The 15,271-nt window shown below is 35.0% G+C and overlaps 1 protein-coding gene across 1 annotated transcript; it reads left to right on the top strand.

The window, feature by feature from the left end:
• Positions 1-392: 392 nt before the first annotated feature.
• Positions 393-2,590, top strand: LOC115972351 (pentatricopeptide repeat-containing protein At1g77360, mitochondrial-like). The gene is made up of 2 exons (XM_031092616.1): positions 393-668; positions 832-2,590. Exon 2 carries the CDS (start codon positions 851-853, stop codon positions 2,273-2,275), a length of 1,425 nt encoding a protein of 474 aa, XP_030948476.1. The 5' UTR covers positions 393-668; positions 832-850; the 3' UTR covers positions 2,276-2,590.
• The last annotated feature ends 12,681 nt before the right edge of the window (positions 2,591-15,271 follow it).

Here is a 15,271-nt window from a genome sequence, read left to right as displayed (position 1 = left end):
ATATTGTTGTTGGATAGTGGTCAAATGGGGTTTGCCTGATGAGCCTATATAAATGCGTGCATCATCTAAAACTTAGAGTTCGTCTACAAGTCATGTGAAATAGATAAACAGAAAGCAAGAGATAGATCATCTAAGAGGAAACCCAACATGTGAAGGTCAACAGAAGGTATTAACATATAACGTTTGTTCATGTGAACATGGAAGTATGTAAATATCCAAACATGTGAACATGAAAGCATGTAAAAATGTGAGCATAGGAGCATCCAAAAATGTTTTTCTTAATTCTGTTAATTTTAAAAATTAAAAAAATATCAAAATTGGGACACTTATTGGGAACTATTTGATGATGGAAATTGACGGAAAGCCTAATTTTTTTTTTTTTTTTTTTTGAATGACAAAATTCAAATTAAAGTTGTGAAATGAATTATGATCAAAAAGTGAAATTATTTTTTTGGGTGTCCTTGACCTCGACGACCCAAAAACCAGTTGAGTCGCTGCACGGGGCAACAAAGAAACAAGAATCCATGAAATTCCAGTTACCCACCCTCACACTGAAGGACTCTGGTGACTGGTCTTCCAAGTTGGCTCCTAATTCTGAACTCAGTTCCCTTCATCTCCTCTTCAATTTCTCGCCCCCTTCGATTCTACTGCAATCTCTCAACTTCAAGGTTCTCTCTCTTTTCCCCCTTTTCTCTTCTCTCTTCAAATTTGAAATTCCCATGGTTTCTTTACATTTTGTTTGTGTTTGTAAATTTTAAATAAAAAAAATCTCCTAAATTTTTCATCCAAATTAGCATTTCTTGTACTTTTTTTATATGACAATTTTTCTAGGGTTTTGTAAAAAACTTTAATGGAGGATACGAACGCCGCAACCCTAAAACCGGGGCGACTCCTACAGCAATTTCCATCTCATGTGGATTCTACTGACATCTCCTTAACCGCTCGAACCTTATGCGAAATCCTCACTCGCTCGTCTCCCACCGCCATTGAAACCGCTCTCTCTTCCACCGGAATCTCGCCTTCTACCGATCTCGTGTGCGAGGTGCTGAAATACTGCTACCATTACCCGTCCTCGGCGGTGAAGTTCTTCCGCTGGGCCGGGCAGCAGGAGACCAAGCACTCCACGCCGGCGTGGAACCTCATGGTTGACTTGCTAGGCAAGAACCAGCTCTTCGATCCGATGTGGGACGCGGTGAGGTCGATGAAGCAAGAAGGCGTGCTGTCCATCACCACTTTCGTGTCGATTTTTGGGAGTTATTGCAATGTGGGGAGGTTCGAGGAGGCGGTGATGAGTTTTAACGTGATGGATAGGTATGGGATTGAGAAGGATGTGATCGCTGTGAATTCGTTGCTCAGTGCGATTTGTAATGAAGACAATCAGACTGCGAAGGCGGTGGAGTTCTTCGAGCAGGTCAAGGCAAAGATACCGGTGGATGGGGATACTTTCGCGATTTTGTTGGAAGGGTGGGAGAAAGAAGGCAATGTGGCCGAGGCGACTAGGACTTTTGGCGAGATGGTGATTAGTGTCGGGTGGAGCCCTCAGAACATGTCTGCTTATGACACCTTCTTGAATACGCTCGTGAGTGGTTCGCAGGTTGATGAGGCGATCAAGTTTCTTCAACTCATGAAGAAGAACAACTGCTTTCCAGGTTTGAGATTCTTTTCCACTGCTCTTGTTATTCTTATTAAGCAGAACAATCCGCGCAACGCAATGGCGTTGTGGGATACCATGGTGGGTAATGGATTGGTACCAAACTTGACAATGTACAATACCATGATTGGCTTGCTCTGCGACAATGATGATTTGGACAATGCAATTCGGCTCTTGGATCAGATGCCCTTCAATGGTGTTTTTGCTGATTCTTTAACTTATAACATGATTTTTAAATGTCTGATTAAAAGCAAGAAGGTTCGCGAAGTGAGTAACTTCTTTCGCGAGATGATCAAGAATGAATGGCATCCTACGCATTCTAATTGTGCGATGGCCATATCAATGCTTTTTCAAGGCTATGACCCCGAAGCAGCCATTGAGATATGGAACTATGCTACCGAGAACAATATCACACCTCTTGATGCGAGCGCGAATGCTTTGCTCCTTGGTCTTTGTAACCTAGGTAGGTTCTCAGACTTAAGGAGGTATGGCGATGAGGTGCTTGATAGAAGACTCAGTATATATGAATCAACAATGGAAGATTTGAAGAAAACTTCCTATAAGGAGGGTAGAGCTGCAAGAGATAAATTTGAGAGTCTTTCAAGAAGGTGGAAAGCTCGCTAGAATTCGTGGTGTAAATTTCTTCTTCTTTTGATCTGGTATTCACTTTGTTTTTAGAGTAATGTTTAAGTAATTGGATGTCCTTGAATGCAAGCACCTTTTCTTACTCTGTTTATAGATAAATAATCTACCTTCTGATGTCTCATAACCCTGATATGATATCCTTGCATCAGACAATCTTCTACTGAAATAGCTGTCTTACCTTTTTCACCTTCTTCATCTCTCTCTCTGTCTGTCACCCCTTCCATCTCTCTTTGGGCCATTCTCTTGTTTGTTTTAAGTTCTTATAGTTAAATATTTTCCCAGCTGGTTATGATCGGCTTACCTGGTCTGGTTTTTAAATTGTTGAGATGCTGCCATTGATTCTTTCAACTTCTGGAGCTTTTATTGCATTTTCATTTTGACCAACAAGAATTTAATTCTGCCAACAAAATTGAAAGTCTTCTTACTACTTTTGTGCATAATGGTCATGAGTTTTTAGTGTTGCTGGATTTCTTGTTGACATTTTTTAGTATGCAAAGTTGGTGCTTCTTTCTATTTGAAGTAATTTAGCCATCATGAATTTTTTTTATATCTTCTTTAGTGTAGAAAGAGCAATGTGGTTCTTTTATGTTATTGCTCGTTTCTGTTTTCCAAGTTGTTCAGGTTCCACCTAGCCCAAACTTTGATTTGTTGTGCTGTTTTATATTTCTTGATCATTGTTTTGGCATGATTGCACCACCTTTGGTGGTACAAGGTTAATGACTCTTTGCCCAAAGAGCCACAGCCTTTAGTTTCTCCTCTTTGACTAGTGTTGAGTGGCTATTGTCATTTTTATATCCTCTGACAGTTGTGTGGGCTAGGCCCTGTCCATCCAATACTTAATAATTTTACCTTTCATAATTTGGATGAATGCAATGCTATTATTTATACTGATAAAGTAGTGATGGGAAGTCCCAATGAGCTCTCGCTTAACCTCATTCTCTTCTAAGAGTAAGGTGGAGGGTGGGGATATGGGCTAAAGACCCACTGATTACGTGTGTAATTTTCAATAAAAACAAAAAAAGTGATGGGAAGTTCTTTTCTGCTGTATTTGGGATTCTGGCCTGTGCTTGATAGAAGAGTCTTTATCTATGAGTCTGTATCTATGAATCAACTATGGCAGATTTGAAGAATGCTTTCTATAAGGAGGGCAGAGCTGCAAGGGATAAATTTGATAGTTTTTCAAGGTGGAAAGCTTGCTAGAATTCTTGGTGCAAACTTCTTCTTTTGATCTGGTATAAAAGTTTTTTTTTTTAATTTTTTTTATAGAAGTATGTTTATGTCATTGGAAGTCCTTGAATGCAAGCTGCTTTTTTCTTTATTATTTTGCTCCGTTTAAAAAATAAATAATCTACCTACTGATGTCTCATTACCCTGATACGATATCCTTGCATCAGAAAATATTCTACTGAAATAGCTGTCTTTTTCTTCTTCTTCTTCTCTCTCTTACCCCTTCCATCTCTTGTTTTATCCTCTTTGTCCACCCCCTCCCTCCCCCCCAACCCCCCCCTAAAAAAAAAAAGGTGTGGCCTATTCACACCATTCTCTTTTTTTTTTTTTTTTAAGTTCTTATTGTTAAATATGTTCCCTGCTGGTTATGACCTGCTTACATGGCCTGGTTTGGAAATTTGTGAGATGCTGCTGATTCTCTTAACTTCTGGAGCTTTTATTGCATTTCAGTTCGACCAACAACTAGATTATGCCAGCAAAGTCTTCTTAATACTTTTGTGCATAATGGTCATGAGTTTTCTCTCTCTCTCTCTCTCTCTCACATATTTAAAATAATATTGTTGCTAGATTTCTTGCTGATATTCTTTAGTATACAAAGTAGGTGCATCTCTCTCATTTTTTTTAGTATCTTTTTTATTGTAGAAAGAACAATGCAGTTCTTTCATATTATTGCCCCTTTATGTTTTCCAAATTGTACAGGTTCCACCTAACCAAAACTTCACTTTGTTGTACTATTATGTTTCTTTATCATTGTTTTGGGACAATCTCACTGCCTTAGGTGGTACAAGGTTAGTACTTTTTCCCCCAAAGAGCCACTGCTTTTAGTATCTCTTTTTTGACTAGTGTTAAGTGGTTATTGTCATTTTATATCATCTATCTGTTCAAATTTTGGATTGATGCAATGATGTTAGTTATACTGATAAATTAGTGATGGGAAGTGCCAATTAGCTCTAGCTTAAATGACACCTCATTACCTTGTAAGAGTAAGGTGGAGGGTGAGGGTGTGGGCTCAAGACCCACTGGATACGTGTGTAATTATAAATAAATAAAAACTAAAATAGTAACGGGAAGTTCTTTTTTGCTGTATTTTGGATTGTGGCATGTGTTTTGCTCTTGTTTGACTTTAAATTTATAAAGTTAAATGTGCTTGCAGCTCGAATTGATTCGAGCTTCCCAATTTTGGTTGCATGTAAGATGCTATGGTTATTATCTAATTTTTGAACTTCTTATTGTGTGACTGGACAACCAACATGTGCTAAAAGCATTGTTAGCTTTTTTACTTTTATGCATAATAATAGTCTTTGAGGGCCCTACTAGTTTTGACAAAATAATGCACTCATAGATGGTGTTGGTTGCGAGAGATTCGTGAATGGATTTGTCTTATAGTTTTTGGCATCATGGAGCTACATATGTTAATGCAATAACCATGGTTCATTAGAAGGAAAGTAGGTTTGGATTTTGTAATCAAGTATTTCTTTCTCCAAGTGGAAGCATAGGTGCACCTTGAAATTTCACTTAAGGAATCTTCAAGAAGGGAGGATTGATTTCATTTTTGCTTAAGCTACATTAAGTGACTATTTGAGTAAAGGCAACAAGATTTTTGTTTTTTTTCCCCCTCTTTGAAATAAGCTAGCTTTTAGCTTTTTATATCTTTTGATAAGTTACAAAAACAGCCTCTTGGAGCACCTTGATATTGTAAAATGTTTTACTGAACATTTTTCAGAAAAACATTTGACGAAGGGTTTTCTAGTCAACTGAATATCTTTTTAAGTTGACCAAGATCTTATAACAGTATAAGTTCGATTATTCGATCGAAAGTCCAATGCGCTATTTAGCCTCATATATATATATGTGTGTGTGTGTGTGTGTGTATGTGTTTGTGTGTGTTTTTAATATTGTGGTGTTCCATCTAACTTCTTTTTTTATGCCAATCTTAGCATAGAAGTTTGCCTATAGCTTTTAGCTTTCCACAATTGGCCTTTAAAACTCAAATTTCTGAGGAGCTGGTCATCAAAGCGAGTGTCCTTGTGATGAACATGAATATCGAGGTAGCTAATTGCAACTTATTGTTTGAAGGGCATGGAGAAATCAAGTGATCTCAAAAACTTGGTCTACTTAGCACTAGACTCTTATACCTATTTCTTTAGTATTGTTAATACTTTGGTCTTTCAGTTTCTCATTTCTAAGAGGGCTTTCTTAGCCTTCCTTTGAGGAGTGTCCATAGTTGTGCCTAACTATGATATGCCACTCGGGCTCTGATAAGATGTTTGGGCATTCTAGTGTCATTATGCATAATCTTATCTCTAAACTAGAATAGTTCATGATTAATCAAATCTCGTGCTCAAGATCTATAATCATGACAATCCTTGAGGGGATGGCCTAGAGTGTTAGAGTGATATGAACGAGTATTGGCTGGGTCCTAACTTGTCATCAGTGGAGTGGATGCTGATCTTGGCGTGATAGAAGTGACTACACCCTTACTGAGCAGGACATAAGAGAGTTGGTTCATCAATATTGGGAGGTTGATCATGCCTGCTTTTGACTCCTTTATCCTTTTTAAGGTTACTGCTTCTTCATGGGTTTCCATTCTCTTTGGCATGACTTCCTCCTTTGAGTATCAAAGGTTTCTTTTTAACTAGGTCTTGCAAAAACAGGACTGCGAGGGGGATTACGCTTCTTAGATAAGAGAGTGTTTACAAGAGAAACCCTATAAGATAGACACAATAAAGGATCTGTCAGTAAGGTGTCTTGGATACATTGGCTACAATTCGATCAGTTCATGCAATATGGGCCAACCTTTTTATAGGGGTGTTGATTAAATGGGTTCTACAATGTAAAGACAAGTTTAGTGCTTAGCTTAGATAAGAGGTTTTGGATTTGCAAAAGACCACTCTAAAAAAAGGTTTAGTCAAATTTGTTTTTGGGTTTTTGAAAAATGGCTTATCAAAATTCAAAGTTTGACTCAAGTTTTGGATGGGAAAATTGGCATTTTGTTTATTTGCTCTCTTGAAAAGGCTTTGGCCTCTTGCCATTGATTATTGTTTGAGACAGTTTAGGTGACAGACAAATGCATGATCATGTCCTTAAAAGGTTGAAGGTCTTTAGAACTAGGACGGATCTAATGGTTGAGTCCCTATGGTCATTCTTTTCGAAGGGTTGCTTATAGATGTATGACATAGTGTACATGACAAATCTAGTCTAATTCATGAAGTAAAATGTTCAAAAAGCAAACATGCAATACTTTCCCCTTCTTTGAAAAATCATCCTAATCTCCAGGTACCCTATCTTAGGTTGGGATTTCACTCGAGTTAGAAGAGGTCTTAGTTCTTACAGGATTAGAGCATTGGCATTAGGTGTGCCAAATACCAAATTTTTGGCATTGGATACACCAAACGCCAAAAACAATCAACATCAAATATGCCAAATCTCAAAAAATTTGGCATGGAGCTACAATAAGATTCTAAAAATGACACGATATAGGCATATGTTGTAATTTTTTTTTCTTTATTTTTTTTTAATTTATTCAACTCCCTCTTTATATCAATTTCTCTCTCATCTATTTGTGTTCTCTCTCTCTCTCTCTCTCTCTCTCTCTCTCTCTCTCTCTCTCTCTCGTCTGGGTCTTCTTAATTCACTCTGTCGCCCCATGAAGTAGTACTGGTGGTTGTGGCAATCTTTGTCAATCTCGCGAAGCAGTGCTGGTGGTTGCTCCGCCAATCGCCGATATTGCCAATCCCTCTGTTTTTCTTCCTAATTTGGGTTTTGGGTGGTGGTTCATGGCAGCAATAGTTTTGGAGGTGTTGTGGGGTCCGAGCTTGGGCTAGGATTGTAGAAGAGAAAGAAGCTTTATTTTTTTTGGATCTGGCAGTGTCGGAGATGACGATGTTGGTGTGGTGGTAGAGATTTTGAGGGATGGGTAGGGGTAGTTTGGTGCAAGTGCAATAGTGGTGGTTTGCAGCACTGGTTTTGGACCTTTGGTGGTGTTGTGGGTTGTGGGTTGTGTGGGTTTATGATGGTGGTGGATTTTCGGTGATTGGGTTGCGTTTTTGGGTTTTATGGCAATGGTGGATCGTGGGTTTATGCTGGTGAAGGGTTTCAAACATAAATAATGTGATTGCGATTTGTTTTGGTGGATGTGGGTGATTTTTTTTTTTGGTGGTTGTGGATTTGAAGTGGTGACGGGTGATGGTGTAGTGGTTATTTTTTACTTCTTTGTGGCGCTAAGTTTAGAGAGAGAAATTAAATAATTTTTTTCTAGTTAATATTATTTTAATGTGTTGTAATGTTAAAACCATGGTTTTAAAAACTGATACGGTGAAAGAATCGGAAAAGAAACTGATTATCGGTTTTTTGGTCCGACCGATGGTCGAACTGGTGACGTCATAAATAATTTAATTAATAATTTTTTAAATTATATAAATAAAGAATGATGAATATTTTTTTTTTATAATATTGATTAATTTTTCACAACTTATATAATAAATATAATTTAAATATTAAAGGTAACTTACTATAGTTGTTCACAAATATGGTTAAAATTTTAAAAGAGGCACATACAGCTACAAGACTTTCTAAGCTCCACCAAAAAAGTAAAAGAGAATGAATAAATAAATAAAAAAACCCACCCCACTTTGGTTACTTCTACCAGCCATTACTAACAATTAACACCCACTCACTTTTTGACTTTTATGACATAGCATTTACTTCTCCCGAGTCCCAAGACTCCCAGCCTTTCCACTTTTCTAATAGAAATCCATCAGAGATTCAGAGTCCAAATTGGCAATTTCCTATAAGGCCATAACCTTTCATTCATCTCTCTTTCTCTAATATATCTCTCCCCCTCACCTTTTCTGCCAAGCCCATCCATCACTCCATCTCTCTGCAACTGCAACATATCAATTAGCAATAGTTCAAACTTCAAACCAAAATACCTTCCTCCACCCTTCTCATGTTGCTTCCCTTACATTCTTTCCAAATTTTATTTTACCCGCAGATTTGAAAGTTTCATTCACCAAATCTTATTTACAACAGATCTAAGATTCTCAAAATGAGGAAGAAAAATCGTTCATTAACATCATTCACAGTAACAAAGTAACTGCTGCACCAATGAGAGGTCGAATGGGGAAGAAATCAAGAGAAACAAAGTCATTTTCTTTGTATTTTGCAAAATCGGTTCAACCATACTGGTTTCCGGTTGTACGGTTGAACTGGCCGTTTTTTTATTATTTCCGATTTTTAGATGATTTTTGGTTTTTAGCTATAATCGGACCGAATTATAGGTCAGTTCTCGGTTGAATCGGTTGGTCTGATCCATTTTTAAAACTATGGACAAAACATCTAATTTATGGTGTATTGTAAAATAATGTGATAAAATAAATAAAGTAAGTTTTGGTGTGTCAAAATGGCATTTGGGATGGTCCAGCTAATACTAGTGCTCTTAGCGTCTCTAGCATAAGATGACTATATGCAAATTGTCAATTAGGATTCTAGTTCTTAAAGGAAGTGCGTAAATCCCCCTGTCGATATCTATAAATTAGGTGAGGCATTTAATAGTTTTTTGGCCTGGGACATATCATCCAACATCATTATTTCTAGTTAGCATATGGAGTGGATCTAAGGGGCCTTTTCAACTGCTTAACTTATTGATAGCAATCAATTTAAGGGTGCATACTTAACACTTAAGTCACACTAACTAGGTAAAATTATTCGATTTCAACGATATAGATCACGAGTGTTGTATTCATGAATTTTTGAAAATTTAAAGGGGTAAGATTTTTCAGTTTAAGGCACTTAATTCACAAGAATAATGCATTGCAAAAATTAAGTCTCTACCCTATGCTTGAAAGTAGTAAAGAATAATAATAGTTACATGTTAATTTGCAAAATGATGAACAAAGTATATAACAAATACTGAACAATTGTACATGGACGTATGGCCCTAAAACTAATGATCAAGTATGATTGCTTATGATGCATTGCACATTTAAGGGATATGGTTAAAATGTCACAGCGGAGTTGCTAGGTTTGTCAACATTGGTGGGTTTGGTGAATCAACAATGTACTCTTGGGTTGGGGTTAATGGCGACTAGTGTGCGAGCACGCAAGAGAGATGGGATGGTGGTCCTATACGCTCACGATGCGTGTTGATGGGTGCATCACTTGCACTACTTGTGCTTGTGTATAGGGGGTGTATAATGTATGGAGTTGCGACCAATCATTAGGATTTCTTAAAGGATTGGTACTTATGTTTTGAAAAAGTGGAGTTTCCTAAATTTGGTTCCTTTAAACCTAAATTAGATAAAATTGCATCCAAAACCAATCAAATCTATACACTACCCTAGATGAACTCCTAAAGAACACCCTCTATTGACTTTAGCAACTTAGTAGTAGTGCTCGATTGTAGTGTTTCAACTCATCTATAATGATCAATCAAATTTACACACTACCATGGAAGAACTTTAGGAAAATCCCAAACTACTATAAACTAATCGGAAAGGAGAATTTTGAAAGCACATATTTTGAGCTTGTGCCAGCTTTTCTAGGGCTATAAATGAACCAAGCTATTAATGAACAGCTCGAGCTTGATTTGGGTAAAAGCTTGTTTATGTTTGTTTTATAGAAAATAAGTCAAGTTCAAGCCTTACGTTTAAGCTCAATTATTAAACAAGTCAAGCTCAAACATAACAATGTGTTTATGAACAAACTCATGAACATGGGGGCTCAATTAAACTATATGTAATATTATATTTCTAGATGCATGCTTGTCTAAAAATATGTTTATATAGATTTGAAATTGGATTGTATAAGTTTGTCAATAGGTTCATATGAAATTAAATTATTATTTGTAAATTATTGATGAAGTAAATAGTCTATTTGTAGTAAAATTCATAGAATTTTGAAGAGAGAGAACATTTTAGTCATGGTTTCATAATATACAGGAAAATAATAAGTTAATCAAATAGCTTATGAATAAGCTTAAGCTTACTTGACAAGAAAATGAGCTAAAGCTTGAACATAAAATTATATTTGGTGATGAGTTCTAGCTTGGCTTGTGTTTGTAAAAAAATTAAATGACTAAGCTTGAACTTTTAATACTTAGCTCGTTTATAACCCTAAGCTTGTCCTTGCAAATCAAGGTAGGTCTATTTATAGTAGTTTTTTGAGTAGCAGATGAGCTTCAAATGCAACTTTTTGCCAATGTACGACTTTATTTCTCAACCTCCATGGGCAATTTGAAAGTCTTTAGGTTCTCGAAACAGGCCAAATGAGGCGTTGGAAATCTTATAAAATTATCTTTCCATTTTCATCAAGTTTTCCTATATCATCGGTTGTTGTGAAGAGTTATGGCTATTAATGTTTGTGCGTTGTGAACTTGTCAATTTATCATAGTGAAAATTTGCACATTTGGGTGGAATCTTTTCTATACTTAGAATGGAGCGAGCCATTCATTTTTGAAAATATCATGACACCAATCATGCTTTGTTTCTACTCAAAATGAAGTTTATCTCACAAGCTTTCCAATAATATATGGTTCACATGATTTAAAGATTGCTTGGGTAGTTCCTCAAAAAAAAAGAAAAAAAAGAAAAAGAAAAGATTATTTGGGTTTCGATTACATTAATTTTGGCATATGTTAGGGTTTGAATTTTGGAGAGTTTTTATGTTCTTGTAATATTTCGTTGGTTTTATGTTCTATCATTGAAATCCACTTATCATTTTGAAGGGGATTAATATGCCTTTGTTTTGCTGTGAGAATCATCCCATTTGAATGGTTTGATTTTTTGTGAAAGTTTAGTGGTCAAAGTTGGCATTTTGCTTCGCAACTCTTGGGTTTGACCTAATTTGACTAAATCTAGCCAAGTGGAGGTGTTTGAATGGGTTTCGTGGTTCTGGTTCATGTCTCGGCTAAAATTAGGTTTTTTTTTTTCCTTGGTTTTAATGCAAAGGTGGTAATTGGCTGATTCTTGGGTGATTAAAGTTAACAATCTATTGTGTGGGAGACTTGTTTACAAAAATTGAAGCTGTAAGTTGTTATTTGGAATTTTATTATCAATGATAATTCATCATGTTTAAAAACTCAAAAATACCTAGGCGTGTGATGAGTGTTATACGTTTGTGGGTGAAATAATTTTTTCATCACGTGTCTAGATATTTTTGTGATTGGAAGATGTAGTAATCTCAAATCATAATGGATGCAAATTATTAATTTTTTCCTAAAAAAATAGAAGAGCTTCTAGCTAGTATGCGCTTAAATATAAACACAATCTTTCATAAAAATAAATAAATAAACACAATTGCATTTGGTGGTAATGATTCCTCTTTTACATTTGACTTTAGAACCCCCAATGTAGAAGAGGAATGTATACATCCAAAACAAATTAACTGAAAAATGGAAAATATAATCTAAATTGAGAGAGAGAGAGAGAGAGAGAGAGAGAGAGAGAGAGAGAGAGAGAAAAAAAGAAAAAGAAAAAAGTAGACTCCAATTGCAAAATTAATTTAAAAAAAGAAGGGAAAAACTTCACAATTGTTAACACAGTAAACTAAATACCACAACCATAAAAGGACACTCCATGTTTAAAGGGTATTGGACTTTAATGGCATTGTAAAGCAATCATACTCATAACTTCGTCATTGCAATTCAAAAAAACAAAAGAAAGAGAAAAAAAATGAAAGTAATTCCCACAATTGTTTACCCAGTAAAGTAAATACCACAAAAAATCCCTAGAAGATGTTATTGATCGAACTATACCAAAGACTAAGTGACAAACCCACATGTATAAATCACAAATTAAGCAAATCCTAACCTAGTGCGGAAGTAACCTTTGACATGGCCATGAATTAATTTGGATAAATTTTTTCATGAGTGGTTATCATTATGGCATAAATATAATTCCATGTAACATGCATTTAGATAAAGAAAAAATAACTTGTGATTGTGGGAGAGTAGTAGTTTTATCCGAAATTTTAGCATATTTTACTTGAGTTTTTAAATATGAAGTTATCTAAAACTTGTACTGTTTTTAAACTTTGAATTTGGAAAAAAAAAAAAAAAAAAGGTGGCCGGGGTAGCCTTTTTTTGACAAAACATGGGATTTTTTTTTTTTGGTTTTTTTTGGTTCAAAATAGGAAAGTGATAGATAGTTTTTTTGATAGAACGTGGCTATTTCATTAGGTTTTTTGTTTTAAATTTTTATCAATTTAAGATTTTAACCCATTTCTTATGATTTAGAGATAAAGATAAGTTTATTAAATTAAGGGTATTTCATTAGTGTGTGTGTGTGTGTGTGTGTGTGTTTTTTTTTTTTTTTTTTTTTTTTTTTTTAAAGAATAAAATATTAGAAATGTGTGTTAGAATAAGTGGGTTAGTGGGAGTGTTCCTATTTTGTAGGCAATGTTTTTTCAAATTTATCTAAAATTTAGGACTTTCTAAATTAGGAATTTTACATGTTTAACCCCACTATTTAAGCTTTACAAGGTAAATTTGAAAGTATTTTGGGCATCTAAATTAAGGAATCCAAACAAGGGAAGCCTCTTTAATAATAATATAGATTAACATATTTTATGTTTATTTATGAGGTTGCATTTGTTTTGATGGAAAATATTTTTTGACTATAAAATATATTATAGGAAATAAAATATTTTTAGATGTTTGGTTGTTTTCCTAAAAATAAACCGGAAAACATTTTCATGTTTCTAGCTTGAATGAAAAAAATTCCCCTCAACACAAAATTCACCATAATCCAATAAATTGTAATGAATAAAACCAACAAAAATCCATGATCACATGAATGAAAAAGAAGAAAAAAAAAATTCATCACGTGTTGTGGGTGGATTTTGGTGGTCACGACAATTTTAGGTAGAGTGGGTTAGAGAGATAGAGGTTGCCGGAGTGGTGGTTGGATCATGGGTGTGTTGTGGTGGTCGTAGAAGTTTTAGGTGGGGTGGATCAAAGGTAGGTTGTAGTGGTTGCTAGAGTGGTGATTGGGTTGCGATTTTGTTGTGGTGTGGTCACAGAGGTAGGTTGGGTGTGTTAAAGAGAGATTCTTCAAAGTGCTCCTAATTGTGCTACACAACGTGTTCCTTATAAGGCGTAAAATCTTTGGACCCAAAATTGGGCATAAAATGATTCACATAAGATATAATGACACATACGTAGAACTGTACCCAGTACGTGCTTTTCATGTAATGGGGTGGTTGCTGAGCTAATTTGAAAGGTAGGCTCTCTCGTCTACTATGTGGTGAAGTTTTCAAAAGTTTTAAATTGGATGCGAATTTTTAAAATCCACCATTGGATTACATTATTTTCGTATATTCTCTATACTTGCAAAATTTCAAAGTGGTCAAAGATCAATAGTATTGTTATCAATCAATTGTTTAAATTCATATCTTTGTAGTTTAAAATAATGTATAAAAATGAGTTTATGGATCGAATTGTAAATAACATTTGATTGGTATAAAAATTAGCATGCATGTTAAGAACATATAAAACATGTAATGTAATCCAACGGTAATATTTTCAAAATATGAATTTAATAACAAGTTATTGGATGATATAACTTTGTTTAGAGTTACATGCACGCACGCGCACACACACATATATATAACTTAATATTTCATTATATTTAATAAACCAACACAAATTTTATATATGATGTAGGAATAAAATTAGTCAAATGATGAATTTGGGCTTCAATGTTAAAAAAAAAAAAAAAACAAAAAACAAAAACAATGAAAAGTTTGTAATGCCAGTACACCCAAAAGTGGTAAAAAAGTTTGTATGCCAACCCTATGAATTTACTAATTCCTTTCTTAAGCTTTCCGGGCTCATTTTACTTTTCCTCTATCTCTTATTATTCTCATGGGTTTACTACTTCATTCTTAGGACTTTCTCGGCCATTTGCTTCTTCTTGGCCACTTATTATTTTTATGGGCTTGTTGACCATTACTCCTGTCATTCTAGATTGATGGCCTTTACTTTACTATTTTCTCTACCCATCTTTTTCATATTATTGGATTTCTTCTGCCATTGGGCCTTTTTGTCAAAAGTGGGCATCAACAATGTATAATGTTAAGTGACACTTGAGACTACCGTATATGCTAATTGATCCAATCAAATCATGCCACATAATTTTAATGAATAAAATAAATCCTAAAACTTAACTTAATAGACTAAAATAATTTTAAAATAAAACAATCAATATTGTAAAATCTTTGTTGACTAAGGTTGTTCACATCTAACCAATATGACAAAATTCTTCAACTCAGTTTGATAAAACAACATTTTTATCTAATACTTCAGAGATAGTCGAATTTGAAACTAACAAACTTTTTTTTTAGACTTTCAACTTATGGTATTTGCTCCTAGTGATAGTTCTTTATCATCAGACTAAGATATTAAACTAATTTTTATCAATTGGATTTTAGGTTTATATAATATAACTAAAAAATAAACTCTGAGTAATAGCACAAATTCTGCAATGTCAAAATCGGTAATTGCCACCCCTAAACTCTCATATCTCCCACTTCAAGGCCTATAAGATCATCTTCTCACAAAAAAAGAAAAAGAAAAAGGGGGGGGGGGGGGGGTGGGGTGCCTACAAGATCAAAGATCAACAATGCCAACTTAGACCCTCTTTTCTCCCTCCACTTCGAAACAATGACACTATAAATCCTCACTAAAAATCCCTTACTAAGTTGCCGCTACTTCAAACACTAAATCCAACCTATGCTACCATAAACGATCAA

The sequence above is a fragment of the Quercus lobata genome, chromosome 12 (genome assembly GCF_001633185.2).
Source record: "Quercus lobata isolate SW786 chromosome 12, ValleyOak3.0 Primary Assembly, whole genome shotgun sequence".
NCBI classification, from domain to species: Eukaryota; Viridiplantae; Streptophyta; class Magnoliopsida; order Fagales; family Fagaceae; genus Quercus; species Quercus lobata.
Note: the sequence above shows the minus strand (reverse complement) of the source record. Positions and strands in the feature narration are given on the sequence as shown.